Source organism: Copidosoma floridanum, unplaced genomic scaffold, assembly GCF_036245765.1.
Source record: "Copidosoma floridanum isolate Cflo_tuat_1 unplaced genomic scaffold, Cflo_Japanese_pri ptg000001l, whole genome shotgun sequence".
NCBI lineage: Eukaryota > Metazoa > Arthropoda > Insecta > Hymenoptera > Encyrtidae > Copidosoma > Copidosoma floridanum.
Genome location: NW_028321878.1, coordinates 12,545,112 through 12,570,540, shown reverse-complemented (window position 1 = coordinate 12,570,540; position 25,429 = coordinate 12,545,112). Strand labels below are relative to the sequence as shown.

General features: G+C 39.3%; 1 protein-coding gene across 6 annotated transcripts in view; it reads right to left on the bottom strand.

Annotated features, from left to right (window-relative positions):
* Nucleotides 1-25,429, bottom strand: part of LOC106642948 (uncharacterized) — a 196,403-nt gene that overhangs the window by 113,443 nt on the left and 57,531 nt on the right. Inside the window, exon 1 of one of the 6 annotated variants that reach the window (XM_089594357.1) lies at nucleotides 2,337-2,455. The exons of the other annotated variants lie outside the window; for them this stretch is intronic. Coding sequence (XP_089450483.1) covers nucleotides 2,337-2,452 — 116 coding nt within the window. The 5' untranslated portion in view covers nucleotides 2,453-2,455. Of the gene's footprint in view, nucleotides 1-2,336; nucleotides 2,456-25,429 lie in introns of those variants that run through there. 6 annotated transcript variants of the gene reach the window in all.

Genomic DNA, 25,429 nt, shown 5'->3' with positions numbered 1-25,429 from the left:
ATTCGAGCCTTTGTTCCCTCCTGCTCGGGGGGTCGAGAAGGAACGACAGCAAGGACGACCTTGTTGTCTTTTTTTTTTTTTTTTTCTCAATAGGTACGTCTCTGTTGTACAGTTTGTTGTAGAGCTCATTGTCATTATTATCATCACGGACGAAAAAAAAAGAGAGAGAGAGAGAGAGAGAGAAAGAAAAAGGGCCGTTGGAGGTACATGGACACTTTTAATTAAACAAGACTAGAGATCCGTGTCTCATCCTCTTGATATCCCAGGGAGGGGGGAGAAAAGTATCGAAAAGAAAACGCTTGCCCCTCCGTAGAACCGCACCGAAGCGAGGAGGGCACTCGAGAGAACTAGCCTCATCGTATTACACGGAGCTCGCGCGAAACGCCCTTTTATCGGGGAAAAGTATACATCTCTCCTCCTCGGCGGCTGGCGTATTCAATTAAGGAGTGAAAACCAGGGGTTTTCTCCTCCCTTTCCTCTGCGTATGTGCGCTGCTTCTCGCCCAGCAGGTGCGCGAAAATTAATTCTCGTTATTAATGCGGTGAATTGCACACCGTACGTGTACATATTAATATAGGGGGGCGGGGGAAGGGTTTCAAAGGCTCGGCGCAGCTCCGGCATTGTGCGTAATTTATTGAAAACACCTTGAGAGCCAAGCTCAACCCGTTGATGTGCTCCTCGGCCAAGAGAATTTCATGTCCGATGGCTCGTGCACGGCACCGAGGAATTAATTGCGCGGAAAAATGCCGAGTCAGTTTCGTCGATCCCGGGGTAAGTATGGCACGCGCCTCTCCCGGAGAAGAAAAAGGTAATTGGCGCGCGTGCCGTCGCGGACAGTAGTCCTTGGGACGATGCACCTGTTGGTGATGTTGTTGTTGCCCTGCTAATCCATTAATTTCCATCGGTGGGCGCTCTGCGGCGTGGAATAGGAGAAGACAAAGGAGAGCATCAGAGGGACGTATATCCTTTCGCTCTTTTTTTTCCATTCCATATGTCGGTCGTCGTACCATCGTGTGCGCGTTTTAATGGAAATTACGCGCATGGTCATTACACGAAAGGAGAAAGAGAGGAAGAAGAGAAAATAAAATAATACATATAATACGATGCGCGTTGATGCACTTGAAGACGATGGTGATGGTAAATGACGCGCGAGAGGGAGAGAAGAGCGGCGAACAGATGCGTAGGATCAAAAAGGAGGAATAATGATTATTCGGTTTTCAACGGCGATTCTCTTTATGTATTTATACAAGGGGTATACATCGCGTAAGTGTGCGTTTGGAAGCAAGCGTTTCTCGTGGAAGAATAATCGTGGGGTCTCCTCGCCGATCGAAATTTTAATCGGTGAGGGTATTCATTGTTCATTAAAAGTATAAAAGTATTTCAATCGAAAATACATTTACGATATTTTTTAGGTTTGGAAATGGTATGAAGTAGTGTCCCAGAAGTAAATTTTCCAAACTGATTTGAGGTATAGGCCTAATGGTGCGTTGTGCAATGCTATACTTGGACACGATATGCGTGCAGTGGAAGGTGATAGTGCTTCGCTGAATGATATAATGTTTAAAAAATAACGTTTCTGACAGACAAAGGAGTTTCTCTGTCTGTCGAATGTTATAGAAGAAAAGGGTCGAAATTAAACAGTTAAATCTTAAACGGTGTTTCATACGTTTACTTCAAAAAACAAGTAATTTACAGTTGAGGGCAATTCATATTTCACCATAAATATATAAGGAAAATAAAAATTTTTTTTCTTATTGGATTAAACTTCAACAATACATTTATAAAGAATAACCTTTTTTCTGGCTTAAGAAATTCAAAATTTATCAAAACTCGAATGAAAAATAATTTTCACCATTGGAATAGTACGTCAACTTAATGCTATCGTTTTGGAAGTGGAAATAATTTTTCAATAAGTTTTTAGTAATTTTTTTTAATGAATCCTTGGAAAAAACCAATTTAAAAAAAAAAAAGTTGATTTGACACTCTTACGTAGAAACACAATCCTTCTAACTTACTAAATTAAAGAGTATTGCACAAAATAATTTATAATTTATTTGAGGAAAAATAAAAAAAATAAAAATTAGCAATAGCTGAAATTTCTCGTAACGATCGCTTTTGGTTTGTGTTTTACTTTTTTAAGGCAATCTCTAGAAATCGTTTTAATCTTCTCCTGCCTGCGGATAAAAACTATAAATCAAATAAACATCTGACGGCTTACCACAACCATATTATATGTGCGTATGAATCTGACAGTTCGAGAGTGTTTACTGTACCTTTTTCCACGCGAAAAAAAAAAAGAAAAGAAAAGAAAAGCCAAATGACAAATAATATCCTACCTTTTCTTCGTCAGCAGACTGTACGACTCCTTGGAGTGGCTAACGAGCCTCATGCGCATCTTGCGTACGCGCTCGCTTGCGCGCTTCCTGCCGATCCCACCCTCGAGCACGGGCATCCAGATTATCTCCGCCGCCGGCGCGCAAACCTCAGCCGTCGTGGCCGCTGCCGCCGTCTTACCACCCGCATGCTTGGCCCTGCTGGCGCGCACGCTGATAAAGCCCCGAACCATCGACTACCAAAGTCCTCCCCTCCCTTGCCTCATGTAACACCCACACACACGCGCCCTTCCACCCTTTTCTCGTTCCTATTTATCTTCCTCTTGCGCTCGTTATCTATTTCACACGTGCGCACGCCTATCTCTCGCCCGACACGGTTCTGCTCTTTCGCAAGATCTTCCTCTTCTTCCTGGATCCCCCTCCTTTTTCCTTAAAATTTTCCCAAGCCTCAAGTACTACTCCCTTCTCCCACAGTCGACAACTCCGCTGGACGGACTCTTATGGTCCCAACCCGATTTACGATCGTCCGGGCATATTGTGTCACTCGCAACGCAGCCGGTTGTACAAAAGGGAAGCTGCAAGCCGAGGAGCGAGGGGCCCCGACCGGCACGACAATAAGTCAAGTGCGCGCTCGATCGGCCTCCCTTCTCGATTTTCCGCGCTGTCGATCCCTCCTCTCTCGGCTGTGTGATGTACACCATCCACCTCCTCTAATTTCACTTTAATTCCACCGCTGCGCGCCAATTTATACAGATTTCCCTTCTTTGCCCCGGCGACATTGCCCTCGCTCCAGAGTCACGGCCGGACGATCTTCTCTCTCTCTCTTCTCCCTTTCAATTGATTCGCGTCGCTGGTGCTTATAAACTTGTAACGAGTACACTCCTTCTCTCGGCTGGCGATATAGTGCGCAGATACGGGCTTATCGCTCCGCCGTCACTCTCTGCCGCGCGAGCTCGGCTTGTACGTTTTTCGCGCGCACCGAGTTGTTATTGTCATTGGGATGGGTTTTATATGTGCACAAAACGTCGGGGGGAGCTGATCGACGTACACACACGCACACACACACACACACTGCACTTTTGGTGATCGATTTTTTCGATCGTTTTCCCATCGACTGACGAGCAGGTCGCGTTGGACCGTGTCCGAAAAAAGCACTCGGTGGACGGAACGTCACTAGTGAAAAAACGTTTAATCCGCGATAAATTGCAGAGGAGGAGGCAAGTATACGAAAAAAAAGAAAAAAAAATTTCACTTGCACAGGTTGTTTCGGAAGGTTGGGTGGACGCGAAAGCGACCGAGAGTACGCGAGAAACGGGGACGACGGGGCCCCCTCGATGTTAACCGTACGACGGACCGTACGCGTATGAAATGGAAAGCGCAGAGAGAGAGGCGAGGAAAGAGAGGCGAGACTGCGGGGGCCCCTGCAGTGTGCCTGTACACACGCACACAATGAGGACGCACCGAGCAAGGGGAGGGGGCAAGTGGTAATCGAAGAGAGAGAGAGAAAGAGAGGTGTATGGGGCCCTGAAGTGAGTAGGGGGGAGGGGTGAGTTGTGTGCGTGAGTTGGTATATTATATACATGCCTATCTGCGAGAGCTTTAGATTTTTGACATCCCTATATACCATCCCCCTTGTGTGCTTGTATGTTTCCAAACTGTGGGTATATAGGTGAGCGGCGCACCCCTGAAGAGATGCACGAGGAGACAAGATCATTGACCGCCTGCTGGATTCGATTTGTTCAATTATTGACGGAGAACAACCTTTTTTTCATCCCTCGATAATTCGTTGCCAACGGAAAGCTTCAAAAATTGAAGTGTAATTAAATTCACATCAGAAAAGGTATCCACAAGATAAGGGGTAGGTAAGCGCTGAAAAAGCGCCTTCTTCTCAACATCTTTTTCCATTGTGTAAACAAATACTTTACTCAAGTGTAAAAAAAAAAAAAAAAAATATCTCGAATCGTAAAAAATTACAAACCAATTTTCTTTTTTAATCCAACTAAAACGTCTTCGTCGAGAACGTGCTTTTACCGAGAAGGTTCAACTTTTAAAATTATTTGTTATGTATTTCAATCCCACTTAAAAATAAAAAAAAATAAACGTTTACTCAACTATGTGTACAGACGAGGTACATATACTTACGGTACCAAAGAATCTAAATGTTATATATGTATATCATCTTACTAATAATGTTTGACCTCGAGCGCCAAAGTTATTTCAATCTACTTACCCCCTATAAAACAAAATAAATAATGGCTCGCAAAAACTCATCCGTATACACGAGAAACATTAATTAATTTTTAATTCCCTCTATTTTGGACAAAGAATTACACGAATACACAAAGCATCTCGGCCAAAGAAGGTGTACTTGCATAAATCCGAGAAAATTTTTGCTCAGCAATTACAAGTAGAGACCCCATGCAAATGTGAGACCGACAAACGTAATTTTCATAATTCAAATAGGAAACGATGATGCACTGCCAACGTAGGTACAGATATGCTGAAAATAAAAACCTATACCCTGTCTGACCTACAGGCACTGCACACACGTGTATAAAAACACGCGAAATTTATGTTAGAAATTCAGCAACGCGCGACGAGCAAACAGCGCGCAGATAAATTCAGTGCGAAGCAAGGGCACGTATACTATACGCATCGGTGTGCCAAAGCAAGGGGGAAAAAACCAAATAAAACCGCGCCAAGAGAGAAAATCCGCGAGAAACCCATGGACAGAAGAAGAAAAAAAAAGAGGATATATCCCTCCGCGTATACTCCTTTTGTTCCTACTGTCTCTCTTCTTCCTCCTTCATTTCGCCACGCGTGAGTATGCATATATACACCGCCCCAAGGTTTGTGCAGTGTTGCCCTCCCTCTCTTTGGCTCGTTTGCTTCCTTGGCGAGGCACTTACGTATACAAGTGGAAAAAAAAGAGAGCGACCGGCTACTTTGACGATTAGTTTAGCATTTAAATCGATCATTTTGCCCGTAGCGCTGGAGGGGGGCCCCCCCGAAGGATCTTGCACGTATATATGTTTACACGCATCGGGCCGAGAGATTTGCTCGAGATACACAGGGGAGGAGGTGGGGTGTACTGTGCGCACAACCGACCCATATTACATATACATACATACCTGTTGTGCGCGTATACGCGACGGGCTATATTATGTTATACTCTTCCTTTCGCGTTAGCCTATATATCTCGGTCGTTTTGCTCGTGTTACGGTTCCCAGACGCAATTCCGATGTGATTATTTTTTGGCTCCGAGGAGCACAAGGGAGAAAGAGACCTGTCGCTGGATCGTTGAAATATTGGAACGGCATCGAAAACGCGCGTACGTGGTAGCCGACGGTAACGGCGATTTAATGATTTGCTTTTTTTTTTGTTTAATACAAGTTGATTGCTCTATGCGTTGTAGCATTTGCATGTTACACGCTGCATAATGTATTATGTTCCATTATCGCGTTTCGAAGACATGAACCACAGATATGGATCTTGCAAGAATTATGGTCCTAACGATTTTATGGAAAAAAAAAAAGATCTTTGTCTCGATATTCAATAATTCAGTATAACACAATAACAAACGAATGTGGCAATTATTGAAGTACAAAACATTACAATCTGCTACAGCTTAGCATTGTGAGAAGAAATAATAAGGGTCTATCTCCTCTTCACCACTGCGTAGAGCAGTGAGATGTCATGATGAGTATAGTTTACACGTGACATCTTGCCTACAAAAAATATAAATCATGATAATTTTTAAACTGTCAAGTAAACAAATCTATATAAGTTGAACACCAGATAACTGAAGTAAACCCTCCCACATTTGTCCAGTGAGACCGTATCGATCGTACGGATTCCGATTGGGTATTAAACGACGACGACTGTCACTTTGAGTCGCAACGATGAATACTAATAACAACAACAACCCCCTTCTATTTGTATGAAAATTGCTCAACGCCACGCGAAGCCACAACTCGATCGGGCAAAGTATATTTGTATTATTATAGTTACCTGTGCTGTCGTTGCACGGAGAGAGCAATGGAGATGATTTATCGCAATCAATCCCGGCTCCACCCAAAACAAGAACCATTTATCATGTATACCTGCACTTAATGCCATATACATCCGTAACGGTGCAGGTATATACATGCGAGTGTATACACAACGCGAGACCCTCGCACAATGTAAACCGTGTCTTTGAGTAATACGGTTTGGTTCTCGAGGCGGCAGATATGCAACGGTAAAACTTACTGTATGTATATATTGTTGCGAGTGACCATAATACGTTCGTAGGAGGTGATGGTTTTCGTTTAGCTTTGCGATACACGATTGTTCTTACCTCCCCGGCTACAACAACCCGAGGCAAGTATGCAACCCATCAGTCATCATCTCTGTTGTTTTTTTTGTTTGAAGAAAAAAGGAAATAATAGGTTTTGAGATTGTGAAAATAATATGACTGTAGGATGAAATACAATTGAAAAACTTTTTAAGCTCAACGTCTGTTAACGAAGTAAATGAAGATGAGATCAATTTCGATTGAAAAGTTCTTGAATCTCTTATTTTAGAAAAGGTTTACAACATGTTTGATTTTCAGAGGAATTAACCACTCAGTTTTTTGAAAATAAGATCGCAAAGTTGGTTGCTTATAAATAAACTCTTATGGAACTTTCATTGCAGGATCATTTGAAAATTTGACATATAATAATTAGAATTATGTGTCATAGTTTTGGAGGGCTTAGTAGTGACCTTTTAAAATTATGGTAACGAAAATTTTGACAACTGTGACTGAATTATTTCGTGGTCTTGTAATCTTTGATAATTTAATATTCAAATGGCTTTTATGATTTTGAAGGATTATATAAAAAAAAAAAAAAAAAAAAAAAACTGCTGACTAAAATAATCTTTGATTAGATGGACTGGACAGTACCCATATTAAGTGTTCATAGCTATGAAAAGCAGGGCATGCGAGTTTTGAGGAATAATTTAGTTCTCGATAAATTATTGACAGGGCGTTGAAAGCCTTTTGATTGTTTTGCAAAACTCCAGGCCGCTTACGTCACATTTATGATACATATATATAAATAACGTTTTCATCACAAGCTGATACCTTTCGTGAAATTCAATCAGAGTCTGGAAAACAAACATGTCAACAACACACGTGCCGATGAAATTATAAACACTCGAATGTACGTCGAAAATACGTGAGATATTTTATATTAATATAATGTTTAATGACGACAATCCGTGAGAGTGAAAAAAAGGGTGAACGTTATCGACCTCGCGATTTCGTCATTTGATGACAAGATCGGATTTTTATTGACACCTCATAATTGAAATTAATCTCTTATGTTTTTATTAATGCCGTGTACTTCTTTACTTCCGAATGTTTATCATACGTCAGTGTATAAATAATACTGTCGAAAAAATAATAAACTGCTGTGAAACACAATAACTATTTGACACACAAATTGAAAGAAAAAGTTATTGCAAATCCTATTGTTTCATAGTAAAACTACCTACGAAACAAAAAGTAATCCACGTGCTTCCATCAAAGTGAAGTAGATGAGCCAACAGTATATAACCTAATGAAGTAGACAACTTAACGAAGCACTTGAATAACTTTGACGCTTCATCAGCATCACAGATTTTTGACTCTTAAAGTTTAAGCCAATAACCCAACGATTGTATTGGGTTATCCGTACTACCCTGTATGAGCGGAAACTCCAGCCCTTCGAGCCATCTCATTTGAAAATTCAATCAAAAGCACGAAGCTAACTCAATTTTGGTGCTCTCAAACTTGATTTACAAAAACTACGATGGGTTTCCAAAGTTCTTTCATTCTAAAGTCCAAGAGAAATTCTAATCAATGTACAAGTAAACTGTCCCACTTGGATAATTTTCAACAGTGCAGGCGGTGCATCGTTTGTTTTTAGAAACACCATAATTGTCGTGAAAAAATTAGTTCACCAACTACAGGAAAAAACCACGATTGACTCGTTCGAGGGGATTTAATATACGCTCAGCGAGAGACAAGTTTACGTGCGTATACAGACGTCACGTAAAAAAGAGTCCAGTGGCTTTTGCTCCTCATTAATTGGCAGACCCGCAAAGGAAACATCGTTTTCGGGGAGTGCAGTAATGTGTACCTGTTGTGCGTACGTTTGTGAGGCTTTTTATGGATACACCCAAGAAGGGGCTTGATTGGCCGCGGTAAATAGAATCGATTTTTTCTTTTCTCACGGAATCGAGGTTTTATATCATCACAGATACGTCAGATGTACGCGCGTTGCGTATCGGGAGATAATACGTAGCTCTACAGATACTTTGAAAATACGAGTGGATTTTGAATTGTGAAAAAATGATTGGCCATGAAAGATTTTGCATCGTAAACGCAACTTTGGCGTTATGAAAATACACGCGTGCGTTTTAGTGCCTCGTTCCGAAGAGCAGCGGAATATTTGCATATAAACCGAATCACCTTTGAAATTTTCATTATTTTGCTTTTCGCGAAAAAATTCTGCTTCGTCTATAAAAGCGAGAAGCAAACACGAAGGGCGCTTTTGTTGAACATGTTTGGATTGTAAACAAGGTATGTTTGTTTTTCCATAAAATAATCAAACATTTTTATCGCCTATCAAACTTTAATAACGTAATTTTATGTCTAAAAAAGTGAGCCAAGATAAAACGATTCCCATTCGGTTAAAATAACGCGTGGCTACTACACTCTGACGAAGTTAATTGTAGATGCGATAGTATATTTATGTCTTCCAAAAATGCATTGTAAATAAGTTGAAATTTAATACAATAAAAAAAGTAAATTACATTTACAACAACTAGAAGATGATTTTTAAAAATGGTGATTGTGATATATTATTTACACTAACTTTTAATAAAACCAATAAAAAATAATATTCAAGACAAATCAATGTTATTTTTTTTACACGTCTCAAAAAAATAAACTTATAAATGTTATGATTAAAAACAAATTTGAGAGGATATTTAATCCAACTATTTTGTAGAGACCACAAGAATCGTGTTATAGCTAAAGATATTAAAAATCTTGACTAATTTAAAAAGGTGTCCGTCCCTATACTTGTTCATACCGCAATTATAACAATCGTACAATACTTAGAGATGCAAACTATGATGCACAAAAAACATGATTTTTTCATTGTTAAACCACACTTATGATGATTATGTTTCGACATTCTGTTGTGATAATTTACCTAAGGAGAAAATAAGAGACAAATTTAAAAAGTTACCTATTCCAGGTCACACATCTACCTACGTACGAAGTTTCATTTAAATTCAATCAATATTTTCGTGATTGAGTAATAAACACCAAACCATGTAAACACCAAAAATTTTGCATTTACAATACAAGTAAGCCTACAGTATGTATGTTAATTCTAAAATGAATGAAGCACGCAAAATACGCTAAAGCTTGCATGATTGTTGTAATAATTGAAAACTCACGAGTTACGGTGGTAGGCGTTAATAACATGAAATACATCACTCATGGTTTTAGCTTACCTGCAACAGAAAAAAGAAAATATTGCATGAATGATAAAACACTCGATACACTTGCAAATAACATGATCATAAAGCATGTGAAAAATATGTGACATTCATAAGGTAAAAGCATATGTATTGCGACGACAGTTGTACCCAACGATGAATATCATTGTCACAAAATATCGATACGCAGTCAGGATTCTTTTGGGATATCATGGAAAAAACGGAGGAGTATACAGTACACGTCAAGTTGACAAATTGTGTTTTCTACGAGATATAAATAAATCATCGTATTAGGCGAGTGAGCGAACGAGCGAGCAAGAGCTGAATCACAATGACGTGTTTTCCCCTCATATTTTCGCGAAGGTCCACTCATCCTGCTGTACGATGTGTGCTCGGGCATATACGAAAAAAAAAAAAAGTTTTGAATTATGAATGGCATCGCACGCGTGACTGGATTTAGCCTACGAGCGACTTGTGTGGGAACAACATCTTCCGAAAAAGTCACGAAATACAAATGAAAAAAAATTGAAAGGAAAACTTGTGTGTACACACTTTCTCGAGTGCAAGCGCATAAATGAATATTTTTCTCACTCGATTATTACGATGACGCCATCTTGCGATCGCAGGATCGATAGAACCACCGAAAAAAGAAACGGGCACAACAGTGTATAGGTAACTTTTGGGCTTTTCTTCTTCCCCCTCAGCAAACGCACTCTCGTTTTCATGGACTTGCCGGCGTAAGGACTTGGGTGGGTTCGTGAAAAAAAAAAAAAAAGAGGGATCCGAAGGGACGGTCTATTAACACGCTGATTACACGCTCGCACTAACATTTCTCTTCCCCCGAAGTACAACCGAGATTTACGAGCGTCCAGAGGGCCAAACGCGCGGAAGCGCAAAATTTAATGGGTGAAAATCGGAAAAAAAGAGATATAAATAGAAGGGATATCATCGACACCTCTCCGAGATCGTAATTCATTTTTTTTTCTCGGGACCACAGGAGAAAAAAGTGAGAACTATTACACGGTGCCACTTCACAAAGGTTACACGTACATTTCTAAAAAACAGAAAAACCCCTTTTTCCACATTATGAAAGGGGCGACTCTTTTCTCGGGCTCGAATGAATGAATATGGAAGCTCAAATCGCTCGCGTGGCATTGTTTTTTTAAGGGCGTGCAACCACACAGTTATTGTAGTCGAAAAGTAAGTAGTCATGCGGTACGGAAGGGGAAAACCCCTGCTGGGGATCGCCAAGCTCAATATCGGATGAAATACCCTCGTAAAACATCAAATAAAGATTACGACTCGAAAGCGATAGTGCGGGGAGAATCATTGGTGTCTCTAATTGCAAATGTCAATTGTTTCCTAACGATTTTTTTGAAAAAAAAAATAGTATTTAATCTTCATCTGTTTTTCAAATGCGTATCAAAACTGATGTAATTAAATAAACATTCAATTCGAGGAGCTGCATGATTCGATGTCTCAACAAAAATTCTGAAGTTTTTTTAAGGCTTTGAAGTCGAAAAAAAAATCTTAAACATTTTTAGATGTTTGTAAAGTTTTTCCAAATCTTCAAAAGACATCCAGAATCTAAAATACTACTATACGTCTATAAAGTTAAAAGAGAAGTTTTTATGAGGTTTGCTTAGTGTTTTGGATACTTTTGAATTGTTTGTACACTGCACATCACTTACGATGATTTTGAAAGACAGAAAATACCTTTCACTTCACTTGAGGTGTTTATACCTTAAATATGGAACCAATGTTAATAAAAAAAAAAATAATAATAATATCAAAAATAATAATAAATATTGGTACATCTTTATAATGAAGTAGGAAACTCGAAGATTACGAAACTTTTTATTTACTGTAACGCATAGAAGGGAAACAGAGTATGTCCTTCAGAAACTTTCTCATATGTATGGAGTAGGCATCGGAGTAGGCAAAGTTCAACGCGAATAACACAGACATACATCATTACAGAATCGAAGAGACAGCAAGAATTCGAACTTGGCTAATTGAAGCCATAAATTTTCCCACGACATAGGTATAGTCTCACGAAATTCCCAAATTCTCTCATATAAACACACGAGACTAAACTATCGGATACGGTAAATAAAAAAAAACTTTGAAAGTCACCTAAAAATAACTCAAAACCTTTGATGATTTTAAAGTCTTTTAAATTCTTGTATAATTTTTTCTAAGGCATTAAGAAGCACAGGACCCACATACCACCTGATTTGCAACAAACGTAATCAACATTATTTAGAGGAGCTTCGCGTATCGATCAAAGCATTTTCCCGCGAAATTCGCGCACAAGACGTATATATATATATTATATTATGTTCTACCCCCAAAGACAAACTCATCTAATTAATAAACACACAACGAATGTTATTATTAATTAGCGACGCAATTCTCGCGTGCATACGTACATTCGCGTGCGCACAGCATCGCCTCAATGAAATCCTCATGAAGCAGAAAAACGGAGCGAAGCGAACAACCGTTACACCAATAACGAGCGGAATCATACAACTGCGCGCCATGTAGAACCAATGCCGCGAAATGGACTGCTTTTTGTACGGATGCAGGAATATATAATCGTAAATCTCCCCCGGTTTGACGAATATCATTTTTTTACGGCCGACGGAACAGCTACGTAACAAACTAATCGACACGATGTGGCGCTCGGAAAAGCTGAGGTGCCCGTGGACTCGTGAGAAGAAAATTTTTTGGATTCAGAGCTAACGTGTAGAGAGCACAAGGGGAAAAGCGGAGAAAACTGTATATACATACGGAAGAGACTTGAGGGGCGGAGGGGGGAAAAAAAATGTAAATATACAAAACGACGACTCGGGGCGCTCGGCGAGGCGGAAGGAGGGGACGTAATCGCTGCTCGTATAATTTACAGGTAGATCGGGCTTTTCCGTTTATACGAATAATTTCCTGATAGGGGAGCAACTTGTACTCTTGCCGAAGAAGCGCGCCGTAAATTTGTACCGGTGTGCTATAGCGAACGTTTTTCACTGGCGAGTTATTATGTGCACTGTATAGGTCATTAAGTACAAACCATATACGTCTACTCGGTGTGTTTTGCGGTCTCTTGGGAAATATCGAGGATCCATGAATATTCATAAATTACATCGTATTTTGGCTTTTCTTTTCTTTCTTTTCTTTTCGTGAGCTGAGTCAACACGAGATTTGTGCGTTTTTTATAATTCTATTGTTATTTACGTTTTCATCCTCACTCTCTAAAAACAGAATTCGGGGCCAACAGAAAATATTACGTGATTCTTATTTGTGAACCTAAATTTATCCCACAACACATCTGATAAAATAATAGTTTAAATTACTTAAATCATGTTTAATTAAAATTTTATCCTTTTAATGAGTTAACCCATTATAAATTTATTTATCTAAGTTTCAGAATCGCCGAAAGATGAGAAAGGTACATTAAAGTTAATCAACGAGAAACCTGTACCCATATGTATAAATTTTACTTCTTCTCCCGTTTGTCCTTCATTTATGCAAATTTTCCAAAGATCTCTCCTCCTTTATCGCGTAAACGCTGCGGGCCGATGGATGAATCGTCGACGGTCCCAAAAATAGAAAGCGAGAGCTATTGAAAAGCGGGAGACCCATTGTTGGATAATCGGCTCAAATTAGAACCAACAATAGAGAGCTGCTGCCGCTGTTGTTGTCTCCTCCGAAGACAAAAACAAAATACCACTTTGTTGTCAGTCCTGAGCATAATTTACACGAATAGGTCATTTCTTCAAAGACGGATTTGATTGCCCAACAATAGAGCGAAGCAGAAGCGCCAGCACTTTTTTTTTATTTTTGGAAATATATTGAACGATCGCAGATGGCTTCCATTGTTACTCATCCCGTGGGTCGGACGTTCAATGGAAAGTCTTTCGAGTACGAGGATGACATTACTATTTTAAAAACTGAAAACCGACGCTAGAACTTTACTGAGCTGCGGCAAAGTTTATCGAATGAGTATTAGTTCGAAATACATTTGAAAATCAATGTGGAATTTTCGTGATGAATTTCCAGTGTCTCGAGCAGCTGCGAGCCAAATACCAACCCCATTTCGATCAATTAAATTGGACGGGCGAATCAGAAGCACAAATAAATTAATTAAATACGCATTAAATCCTATATAATTATACAGCTCGAGCAAACATTTATTTAATTTTAACAAGACGGCACGCTGATGTATTTTTGTCAATAAACAACCTTTCGATCAATTAAACGCGTATAAACTTGCCCGAGTACGGAGCCAAGTGAAAATCAAAAGCGCGTTAATTAATCGACACGGAGATGAAAAGAAAGCAAGATAACGACGCATTTCGCTCGCTCCGGCCGAGTTTCCAATTAATTTCTCCATACACAAACTCGAAATTCCCATTAATCGATCGGGCCGCGGTGCGTATAATATATATGTACGCGTACACAGATATACCGTAGTCCTTTACACGTGTTACCAGCTTCTTCTTCGACTCGTGCGTCCGTGCAGTTTCCAACTCGAGCTATAGGCTGCAGTCCTTCCTAAGCACCCAAACACGTATACACATCGCATATGTACGTGTGTTGCGTAAGAGACGAGGGTCACCCTCTGCCCTCCTCGCACGCGCGGAAACGAAGAAAAAGCAGAGAACTACAGCCGGGGTAATAAACATCCGGAGAGTCTATTTATCTGCCCATCTCCTCCTCGTCGGTCCACCACTACATACGACTCGCGCCCACCACCCGGCCCCAATCACCCACTCGGCCGTTTTTACCTCCACGAGGTGCACGCGCGCACTCACCCACCTACTAATACCCACTGCTATACAATATATATATATATATGGGGAATAAGAGCCTTATCTCGCGCGTATACTCCTCGGCAGGAGAACATATTATATGGCGTTGTACGTGGAAGCTGCGTTATTCTCGAGCTGCGGTTGGGAGAGCACGTGTACTTGCGTTGTCAGTCACGTGGAAGCAGAGAGAGGGAAATAAGCTGTAGGATTCCCGGAGGGTATATCCATTTCTCCCTCGTTGCCCGCGACCGCGGTCAGCTAATCGGTTGAGAACTCGCCCGGCTGGATATTTTAGAGTAGATGATCGTTCCGATGTGCGCGAAGCTGCGGTTTGGTACATGCTTGGTTGAGTTTATTGAAGGGTCTCTCTGCGTGTGCCAAGTTTGCCAGAGATGGAAAGGTTGCGTGTATGGCTCAAATAGTTCGTATCTTGAGATCCCGGAGGGCCTAGTTTGAACAATGCATCACGTGTCATTATTAGTCGAGCACCAGTAATAGTATATAGTAGATGCGTACACCAGCTATTAGCCAGTAGCTGACTTATTTCATTCCATTGCGATCGATGAAATAAAATGAAATGACAATTGTATAGGAACGCTCCGTCATTACAACCGGTGTTATTTTTTTACGTTTAACGGATGAAATGTATACATTCAATAATCCAATTTCTGGCTCGCGGTGTATTTACTGTAACACATGAGTCAGAGAGCTCTTAGAGCCTCACCGACTATTCTCACGTCGGGCTGAAAAAAATAATTTCCAACCCCCTCACTGATAAAGCTACATCTCATTCTTTAAAAACGTCACGATTCCCCGCTGACTCTTACCGATGTCAATGTCTCCAACGCAAAACCGTTACTATTTCAGTTAATCATCGGAGCAAACTTTGAATCACGGATACTGGCCCTTTACCCGCGGGCAAAGTACGCCAACCATCACCATGTACAACGCAACGCCGTAAGCACAATACGTAACGAGCTCTCTTGGTGCTGTATTGTGGGTGCACAGTAGCAACAGCAGCAGTGGCTTCTCATCCCCCCGAACTTTGGAGAAAATAGAAAAATATACACGAGCATCGTGCCGAGCGAGAAAGCGAGCGTGTCATCGATGCATGCCCGCGATCCATGAATTACACCTATATGATAATAACAACACGAAGCGGCGCATGCAGATTTTCCTCTCCTTTCTCTCCGGTCGACGTGTACCCGCACATACACAATATTACGTACAACGACTACCGTCCCAGGAACAACACCCAGGAGCACGTATACATAAGCAGAAGCGCACCGAGATCGAAAGTATGTTATATATCCTCTCCTCCCCGGTTGGGATAATCGAGTTATGGGCTCATTGTGTGCTGCTTAGCGCGCAACATGGGCAAACTGAACTGCAACGAGTGTACAGCAGGGGGTCTCTTATACCTCGTGGGTTTTTTTTTTTTTTTTTTTTTTTCTTCGAGCGTTATACGTATATTGCAAGCTGGTTAGTCGATTTTTCGATATACTTTACGTCGAGGATCTTACGTTCACGTGTGAATTGCGATGGTTGCAGAGATAGTACGCGTCAATGACTGGGAACATTTTTTGGAAACACGCACATCTAATTTTCTTCCCACCAATGTCAGGAATATTGATGTTTGAATGAATCAGACAAACTTAAGTACACTTTGCACCCATTTACTGATCATATCAATAATTTTTTATATCAATTTAATGATGTGTATGCTGGTTTATAATCAACCATGATCTATTATGTTTAAAATATACAATATACTTTGTACATGTGCTGTTTTATAAATTTGTTAGAAATATAATAAATGTGATCATTAATATTTACATATTTTTGAATAATACTGCACTCTCGACTAGTAAGAATTAATTATCATACATTAAATTATAAATCAAACTATGTTCCGTCAAATAGTCTTGATATTACATTTGATGGAATATTAAAAAATTGTATCTTATTTCGCTCATCCAAAACTGATTAATAACAACATCGTAATACTTTCATCAGCTAAAGTAACGACTTTGCATCAAAAGTAAAAATTGCATACTGCAGTTGACAAAAAAGATACGCACTATTATGTAATATGTGTTAAAAGCCACGCGCTCTCAACAACTTTAACATTTCCTGTTTGCAGTTAAAGTGGACAACTCAAGTCTACAAGAAAGTCTACAACATTGAAAATTACGTACAAGTTTTTATCTTCAGTAGAAGTTACGTACTCTTCTGACTGCGTTAAAACTCACGCACTTTATACTAAATTAAAAAACAAAGCGTTTTTATTTACAGTCCAAGTTGCAAACTGCAATCTACCCTACGATCAATTAACCGGGATTATTTTGCCACGGCTTGATTTGAAGTGGCTCATTGTTCAAAGACACGGGATTACACCCGGATTACATAATGACGCGAAGAACAAAGTCCAGACAATAAAGGGGCACATCTCGAACAAAAGCATAGGTACTGTATATGCAGTGGACGGTGCATTGAAAAAAAAAAAAAAAAAAAAAAAAAAAAAAAAAAAAAAAAAAAAAAAAACACCAAACAGAGGGAGAGTAAAAAGTAAGGACAGCACCCAGGAGCAATTCGTTCCGCGTGCACGGGAGCTACCGCCGAGCAAAATCTCTCTTCACCCTTGCCCCCGCGCATCTTTAAACTGGAAGGAAAAAAAAAGCATGACAATAACAAAAAAAAAAAAAGTTAAAATAAAATAGAAAAGAGAATCGAATTGATTGACGCAGCGGTGTCTGTTCGCGCGACAATAAGACCCCTTCGCTCGGCTCTGACAGACTCTGACGAATCCTGACGAGCGGTCCGTCCGCTCCGGCACTCCGTACCCGTATCACACCGTCGCGCTACTCGAAAATAATAGAGCCCGAACGGCGAGAGAGTTTTTTACCGCTCCCTTATTTTTTACACACGCTCTCGCATCTTTCCCATTAAAGAGACTGTAGGGGGGAGGGGGTACAGGGGTGGCGATCGCTTTTGACCTGCTGTAGCGTGCACAACGGAATACAGAACTGCTGATGGCCTTTTCCCGTTGTTGGATTACGCGGCGAGAGTCGGGTGTAGGGGAGGTACGGTGGCGTGAGGCAGGAGAGCGAACTTTTGGGATGGAGAGCGGCGTTTTAGTTGCAGATAGCCGGAGCGAGTGGTGGAGTGTTTTATCGCGCGGAAGGTTTCTGCGGTGGTTCATGATTTCGGAATTTATGGAGCATGTGGTTGCTTTGACTTTTTTTTTCTATCGACTCGGCTGTCTGTTTTGTTTTGGTTGGTCCCGTGGAAAAGGGTCACGAGGGTGTGTACGATTGCGGCAGGAATTTGCTGCACGCGCGTGTTTGGGGGGCAAATTTTTTTTTTTTAATTTTTTTACAGAGATTTATTGCTAGAAATCACCCATTACTATATGGTCGGAGTTTTGATTTTTTGTGCGAGCGCCGATTAGCACCTCTCGGTGTTTTTGAACACACTACATTTTCCTTTTTTCTTTTTTTCTTTTTTTTTTGTTTCAATTTCCACCACCTGAGTATTCCGGCTAAAGATTTGTCAACGGTAATCCCGACGGGGACGCAGGAAATTGAAACTCCGGCAAATCCATTTTCCAATAAAACAATATTTACGAGTCACCACGGAAACAGTAGATTTTCGTAATTGGAGACGCAAAAAAACTAGCACGCACGCGTTCAACTCATAAAAAATTGGTATACGTATAGATAAAAATGGATTGACCGTAATAATAGCCGCATATACGGGCATGTAAGCTCTGAAAAAAAAAGAAAATAGCTGTAGGGCACATAGACAGGGAAAATCAAACGAGTAGGAAAAAAAAGAGCAAGAGATAGGGACGGGGAGGGTCGGTGGGATGGGATTTGATGGAAAAATCGGGGCAGTGAAAGAGAGACGGCGAGGCTTAAAAAATATATAGGTTTCAGGTACGCCCAGGGGGGTGAGAGAGCTAGTCTGCTTACCGTCTCTCTCTTTCTCCCGGGAAATGGCACGAGATGACGACGCGACAGTAGGGAACGAGAGAAAAAAAAATTATTTTTTTTTCTTGTAAAACGAAGCAGCTCGTGACAGTTACGTTGTACGTCGATGCTGCTCTCGAGGGAACGGAATCTCTCTGAAGGCTGTCGACTGCATGTGCGAGTTTGTTTTTCAAAAGCTTACCGGGCGGTATGTACTCGCGAGAGGGGGCACGGATCGCGCGAGTCAAGGGAATATTTTTTAATAATAAATTTGATTGTGCAAGTACGCATAATGCCTTTGGATTTATATTATTTTTTTAACAAGAAAAATTGTACTAAAACATTCTAATGGAATTAAAATAGTTGTAACGTATGGTCAATTACTCCTTTACCACAAAAAACACCTAAAGACATTGAATTTATTTGCCACACGACCAATTTTTCACCATCAATTACGGGGTCGTCTCAACGTGTTATTTTCAGCATCGAAAATAAATAGCGCACCTAGGAAGAGAAATAAGCACTCGCCGGACTTGCGTAATAAAAGTCAAGGGGGAGTAACAAGAGACTCCCTTTCTATCTCTTTTTTTATTGCTTGACGACAACGACAACGTGTGGGCCGAAGTGAACTTAACGAAGGCTCGGGGGACCGATACGAGCCTATTAATTAGAGTCAATTTTCGTCAATATCTACCGTTGCAACTGCTACGAAGTGTATTCGTTACTACAAAAAAAAAAAAAAAAAAAAACGAGCAAACGTGCAATACATCCAATGAAATCTTTTCTTTTTTCAAGAGCCATATTCGAGAGCTCGAAAAAGCGCAATTAGCCAAGCGGACGGCGATCGTTTTCTCCAAAGCCAAATTGCCGTCTATTATTTTACAAGAGCTGAACTTTCGACGGTATCGCACGTGCCTGCATCGCACTGGAGTATATACGTACATAATTTACAAAACGAGTCACGATGGCTATACACTGACGCAGTATGATCATTTTTATTTATCGTATTATTTTGATGATAACAGTTAAAGGAAAATCATAATTTCTGCTCTAGAAAACATTTGGACATAACAATTGTAAGATGTATTGTATTTTGTCAGGGACCTATTGACTGAGTCAAAATATTACGATTACCGAATGATGAATGTACACTTAAATATAAGTGAATGCATCACCAGAGACTTGTATATAATAAGCATTGTATTGTAAGTTGTATAAAATAAAAAATGAAAATTAATTATTTTCATAAAGTCATGAAAAACACGAAAAATAATTGTATCCAAGTCTAATTTTGCCCATCAAGTAAAATAATGACAATAATAAGACATGAGAGGCCAAGGAAGCGATTCACGAGGACAAAAGGCACAAGAGTCAATGGACTCAGCTTTTACCGTCCTTCGAGCACACCAATACGCCCACTAATAACCGTCACTCACCGGAAAAAAAAAATAATAATAAAGGAACACATTCGCTTGCCGGTCTTTAACGACGATTTCGCGCAAAAAATAAAACAAAAAACGAAGGAAACAGAGGAAATAACGAGTTACGAAAGGGAAGGAAAGAGATGGAGGGGGAGGAGGGCTGAACCGAATCTTCGCGGAAGGCGGAAGCACTTCTCTTTCACGCTCTTTGCCCCCGAAAAAAGAAAGAGCCGATGAACAACTATCGCGCGAGAAAATTCGTGAGAGTATATCGACGAGGCTGCTACACGGTATTGTTGCGATTTTCACGGGATGGTGTAATCAGAGCTCGCACGTATGACTCAGTGCGCCCCGTGATTAATGATCGTTTGGGCGCGAGACTCGAATTTCCGATGGTGGTTTAGTCTTCGGAATGATTACGTCGCGTTTATTGAGGAGGTGGTGATGGGTTGCTTGAGACGACGTGGTTTTGATTTTCTCAGCTTTATAATTTTTTACAGTTTAATTGCGGAATTTGCGTTTCTGTATTAATTGAAGTACCGCTAACCCCTGTGAAAATAAATGTATACAAACGACTCTTAGGAAAATTTTTAAAATTTTTTCAATTACCCAGGAATTTGTAGTTTTTTTCGAGATTTTTTTTACATACACGCACTGCTAACTTTTCTAGAAGTTGGAAAATTAGCACCTCATTATTTCAGGCTCAGTGCATATAACACTGCAAAAAAATTTCAAATTCCATTGTAGTTAAAAAATAAAAATTTCGCTGCTAATTTCAGAAAAAGTTAGCAGTACTTTGATCAATCCATTTTCTTGTAGAACTGCAAATTTTATAATTGAACTTCAAAAACATTTGAAAATTTTGACCCCACACTATCATACACCGATTCGGGAAGTATCATGCCAACTTTACATTTGTACTTTTAACATTGAAAGTCTTGCTTAAAATTTCTAGAACTATATTTTTTATGCATTTACGTAATTGATTTGTACCTTTAAAAAGTAAAAAAAATAACATAAAAAATTTCTGTGGCTGTATAAGATAAGGTTGAAAATCTCATAATTTACACTTTAGAAAGTAGGTAATGTTCATCACCAGGAATTGATACATCATCCATACGTGAGTCAATCCATCGACTATCTGATACCTCGTACAACTTTATTATTGCATTGTAATAAACATAAATATCTCAGCAAGAAAGATAAGCGCAAAAAAAACAACAAAGAACAACTAGTGGTTCGGTAACTCTTCCCCCCCCCCCGATCACCGACTTAAAAACTGCAAAAAAATGATACTCTCCCAGCTAAATAATCCTTTCTCCTCCCATATCTCAGTAAAATCAAAGGCAACGAGCTGCTGCTCACCTAGGGATACACAAGAGCCTGCATGTCCTCTTTTGATCGGATTTACTGCGCTCGTGAGCTCGTTACTTATACACATATAAATACACACAACCAGTAGCGGCGGCGAAATTATCGAAGGAGCCGATTTTTCCCCTTCCCAACCATTGCTCGTTCTTGTGCACTTTATTCGGCTTACGTAAGATCCGGAAAAGGCGCGAGTCACACGCCCAACGGCAGCAAACTGCGCCTCGTCGTCGATTATTTTCATTATGGTATCTCTCAGCGGCAATCTTGGCGTTGACGTTTTATATGGATCTTGGGCATTATACCGGTATATTACACGCCTGGGCGATTGATAGAGACGTTGCGAGGGGCTGGTTAATCGAAGCACGAGATCGTTAATTTTGCACGGCTTTTATACCGTCTTTATATCTCTTTTTTTTATTTCGTTTTTACTCAAGTAACAAAGGTGATGAAGAGTAGCAGTTGGCTCTTTAGTCGTTCTACAGGAATAATAATCTAAGCTTCGCTGAAAAAGGATGTGAGTACGAGTGCATGATAATTGCAACCGAACGAATCAGCGAAGCGTGAGGATCTGTAAAATTCTGTGATGTCTTTGTACCTACAAGACTTTGTTTACTTTGACAATATATATTGCGTGGTATGGCTGACAAAATTAAATTTAAAAAGAGTTGGAAAAATCGTTAATACCCTTAACACAATTTTTTTTATTTGTTTTTTAGGTAATAAAAATAAATTAGGTTTCAAAAATTAAAGAAAAATTTTATTATTCAATTTATGAAATATAGTACAGGTATTACGTTTGTAACAGATAGTAAAATTTTGTGTAGTAGTATAATTTAAAAATCAACACAATCAATTATTACAATAATAAAATCAAGAATTAACATAAAAATCATATAATTATAATATGAAACATTCATATCAACGACTATCTTCGGTAATTGTAAAAAACTTTGAGCTTTTAAAAAAATAGTCAGATGTACCTATTAATGCTCTTTATTGTATACTGAATTATTTGTTTAAATTTGTAATTTGATATCATTTTTGTATCATTAATTTTGTGTACCATAATTCAAAAGATTTCATATAATAATTTAGAATATAAAAAAAGTCAATTTACTTATTATTTTCGTGATTTTTATTCCTTCACAAGAATTTTTAAACAAGATTTCATAATAAAATTTTTTTCATTATTCAAGCTAAAAGTGTAATGGATAAATAGTACGAAGTAAAATTATATTTCTGCAGAGTTGATTCAGAAACAACTGAATTTTAATTAATGGCATGTAATTAGGAAGTTTATAAAAAATAAATTTTTCCGATCAAATGCAATTGTGCGAAAAGAGTAAAAATTATCAAAATAATAAAGTACAATCGTATCCACTAGTTTTAAAATTGCGTTGGCTTCTGAGAAGATAATTTATTTCCTTAAATCAATAATAATGCACGTTTCACCAAAATATAGTAAGTTTAAAAAGTTACAATATTATTGGTCGTTTTTGACAAATCATACAAGACTCACTACCAGAACTAATTGATCGGTAATTTAGCAAAACAAATTTCAGCCGTTAGGGCTTTTCCCTTTTTCCCTCAGTAATTACACCAAAAAATTACATCTCATCTCTTTTTTGAAATTTCACATTTTTAGGCAATTACATCAGTGAAATTTGTAATTTTTGTGAAAAAATTCCAGCGAACGTTAATTAACGCTGATTGATGGAAAACTGCATGGAGTTTATAATTGCAGGCAACCACGGAGTTTTCTCACTCTCTCTCTCTCTCTTTCGCTGCGCTATTTCCGTGGCTAATAAATTATACTTACAACCTCTCCAGTGACTTTTTTAATTTTCATTTTTGAAGTAATTAAAAAATCATGAAGCCGGTACAAGCTCCATTAAACTAGCGGAATATTACAGGTTTTAAAAGCCATTTTTCTTAATTATAACACCTCATCGTCCACCACCACAAAAAATCTCGTTTCAAGGTACCGTACGATCAACCAAAAGCCACGAACGATTTGTAAAATTAAAATAATCTCTTTAACATTTAAAAACACTCATAACTTTAAATAACAACCATCACTGCATAGTAGATCCAGGTAACAAAGTGCAAGCTTGAAAGCACTTGTAAGCTTTAGCTATAATAACAATGCCCTTGAACTTTGGGCCCTAGATTGGAGTTACGAAAAAGGTAGTTTAAAATTAATTACATTTCTCGTACATTCAGACACTTATTTGAAACATTAAAAAATTATAAAGATTCTCAGTATTCGTCATTATTGTACAAAGTAACCAACAAAAAAGTACGGATCTCGATATTTCCGTTCCTGGTATTCGAGTCCTGCACTCCAGATACATGTGACCCAAGGCCTCCACGACAACAGAATCATTGCTGTGCTTACGCTACTCTTTTTCCTTTCTCTCTACTCTCTTCTTTTTTAACCTCCCAGTCGTCTCTTTTTTTCTTCTTTGCTTCACTTTCTTTTTGTTTTTGGCGTGGACACGTTTATCGTTCGCGGAGTTGCGATGCGTTTCGTTGCTTCGACCTTCCATTACAAAGACACGAGGCTACTCTACCAAAATAAAAGAAAGGTAGCTAACTGATCATCCTCTCGTTTGAGTTATTTACTGACGTGATTGCGCGATTTGGTGGATACGTGCAATTAGCCGCGAAAAATGTTGCGCCTCGCCGTGCGCGGTAAGTACAGTAGGTGCGTGCGTGGATATTGTACATGATAAAAAGTGAGGAGCGATGTGTATTCGAGGAAATCTTTTGGGCTTCGGTGTGCAGTATTGCCGCAATTCATTGAATTTCATAACCACGCGCGGAGAATGCATGTGCGGTAAAGGAATTTGTTTTCGGATTGGATACAACTAATGACTTCCGTACTTTTACTTGTTCGCAGGATATTTTTTATATGGTGCTAAGAAAAAAGTGTTTTCAACATATTTTTTTTCCTAGCCTGTCATGAAAATATTTTACACCTGATATGATTAAATCAACAAAAACTAAAATGTATAGCTGAAAATAAACAACACACAGGGAAACTTTATATCATAGTAAGCAAAACTAAAAAAATTCCAGACAAAAAAATATATTCAACTAATAATTACAGTCAGTACAGAAGATACTAACATGTTCGTTGTCGTTAGAGGAAAAAAAAAAAAAAAAAACAAAAAAGGGAGAAGCAACCAAGCACGACTGCAAGTGCACTGACCCACGGGGCATACATGCACGTACACGAGAAAACTCGAGCGAGCAAACACAGCGAGAGCACAGCGGTAGTAAATAAAGAGGGAAATACCAGAAAAAGAGATGAAATTGGAAGTACAGCGCGAGGAATATTATAGTTATGGTGGTTTATACACGTATGCTTCACTAACACACGTGTGCCCCGCCACTGAGGAAATTCCAATTTAATCTTTACCATCAACTCACCCACCTGATATGCCCAATGTTCGTATACATGTACATAACAGACAAGAGGGAGGGAGAGATAAAACATTTTATCACCCGATGATACTCTCGCACTTTCGGCCTAACTAACCAAACATCTCTTTTTTCCCTTTAAACTTTCTTCTCTCTATACAAACGTGAAAGAATGACAACAAACAGGTCACAAAATCAATTCATGAAGATACCTGCAGTCCACTTTTACAGATATACCGCAATCTTCGCTATTATCACCACAATGGTTGTTTCGCGTGATATACATAATAAACTATACGCTCTACTTATTCCACAACTTTTACTCTTTATTACGTATTGCGTGACGACAACGGCAAGTTATCGATGACGCGACAGTCGTGTATAATACAATTACGTACGTCAAGTAGCAGGGAGATGGATTCAACCATGCCCGAGAGGACGAGAGAAAAGAGGATTTGAAGCTCGCGGCAGTGATGCATACAGCCACGGAGACCCGGTTAGCTCGTAGACGAGGTATAGGTATATATTTTGTGAGAAAATTGCTACTCCCTCTCGAGTGCACTGCTGACGTGACGGATTAT